The 1220-nt window shown below is 51.9% G+C and overlaps 1 protein-coding gene across 1 annotated transcript; it reads right to left on the reverse strand.

Annotated features, from left to right (window-relative positions):
* Positions 1 to 627: 627 nt before the first annotated feature.
* On the reverse strand, positions 628 to 1203 carry LOC102755918 (cytochrome c oxidase assembly protein COX14). The gene has a single exon (XM_006760812.2). The coding sequence runs from the start codon at positions 1021 to 1023 to the stop codon at positions 850 to 852; it is 174 nt and encodes a 57-aa protein (XP_006760875.1). The 5' UTR covers positions 1024 to 1203; the 3' UTR covers positions 628 to 849.
* Positions 1204 to 1220: the final 17 nt, after the last annotated feature.

Consider the following 1220-nt stretch of genomic DNA (forward strand, 5'->3'; position numbering starts at 1 on the left):
GACCCGTGGAAAGGAGGGAAGTGAGGTCCTCCCTGTGGGAAGAAGTGAGGATTCCAGGAGATGGGTGGGGCCTCTCGGGGAATCAGCTTGGAGAAGGAAGAACAGAGGCGAGGGCAGCAGGACCTGGCTGGTCCTTAGAATGAACTCATCCCTCCTGTGCTGCCCCTCATGTAAATGGACTTCACAGTCCTGGGGGTGACTGGAAACAATCTACTCATAAGATACCCCAGTCTTGCCCAGGCAGGAGTTTCTTGCACATTCCCCACACGGCCTTATTCCATTTGCAATGAATGGCTCAGCATCCTTAGAACATTCCTCTGTCTTTCCCAGCACAGTTTTTTTTTTTATAACTAAACCAGGAACACAGCATTTGGCTGCTCCCAGGCAAGAGAGAAACAAATGAGACCCTCCAAACTGAGCTTCCCTGTAGGGAGCAAATATTTGGAATTTGTGGATTAAAAATAGATGTTTGTGGTTTGTTTGAATGAGTTCCGAAAGGCCTAGAGTTATGGTGCATGAGAAACCTGTGGATTCCAGATTAGGAGGCTTCTCTGGCCTCTCAATGAGTGCTCATGTGTTTAATATTCACTCTTTGTTTTGCTTGTTTTGTTTTGTTGTTGTTGTTGAATGACAAAACGTTGAATGTCTGTGCATGTGCCTCCCCGTCCCCCAGCTCCTGTTACGATCTGGTAGCCTCCCAAACTGGCAGTTCCCAAGAAAACAGCACTTATCCCCAGCAGGGCTTGAAAACCATGAAGGCCCTGGTTCTCTTGATTTGGATGATTGTAGGTGAGCTCTTCCCACAGCATGCCTCAGGCCTCTCTGGTCATGGAGAAGAGCCCCCTCGTTCTACAGGACTCCTGTGGTCTCCTGTTCTTCTGCAGCCTGGAGCCGGGAGCTGCGCCCCTGGAAAAAGTGGGAGGCTCGGACACTGCAGAGGGAGCCCCCATACACAGTAAGGAGCATCATGGAGGTAGAGGAAGTCTTGTAGCCAATGTCAGCTAGTTGCTTGGCAGTTGGCATGTCGTCCCCTGGATGTTGTAGCTCCCTCCTGTCCAACCAAGGCCTCCGCTGGCAGCGTCTGGCCACCACAGTACATGCAGCCTGGCAGCACCTGACACAAGGGTGGGGGTCCAGGAACAACCCTAGACACTGAGGTGCTGTCGGTCAGGAAATCACCTTTTCTCCCTCCCGCCCACCCACCCACCCCATCACCCTCT

This window comes from Myotis davidii, unplaced genomic scaffold, assembly GCF_000327345.1.
Source record: "Myotis davidii unplaced genomic scaffold, ASM32734v1 scaffold137, whole genome shotgun sequence".
NCBI lineage: Eukaryota > Metazoa > Chordata > Mammalia > Chiroptera > Vespertilionidae > Myotis > Myotis davidii.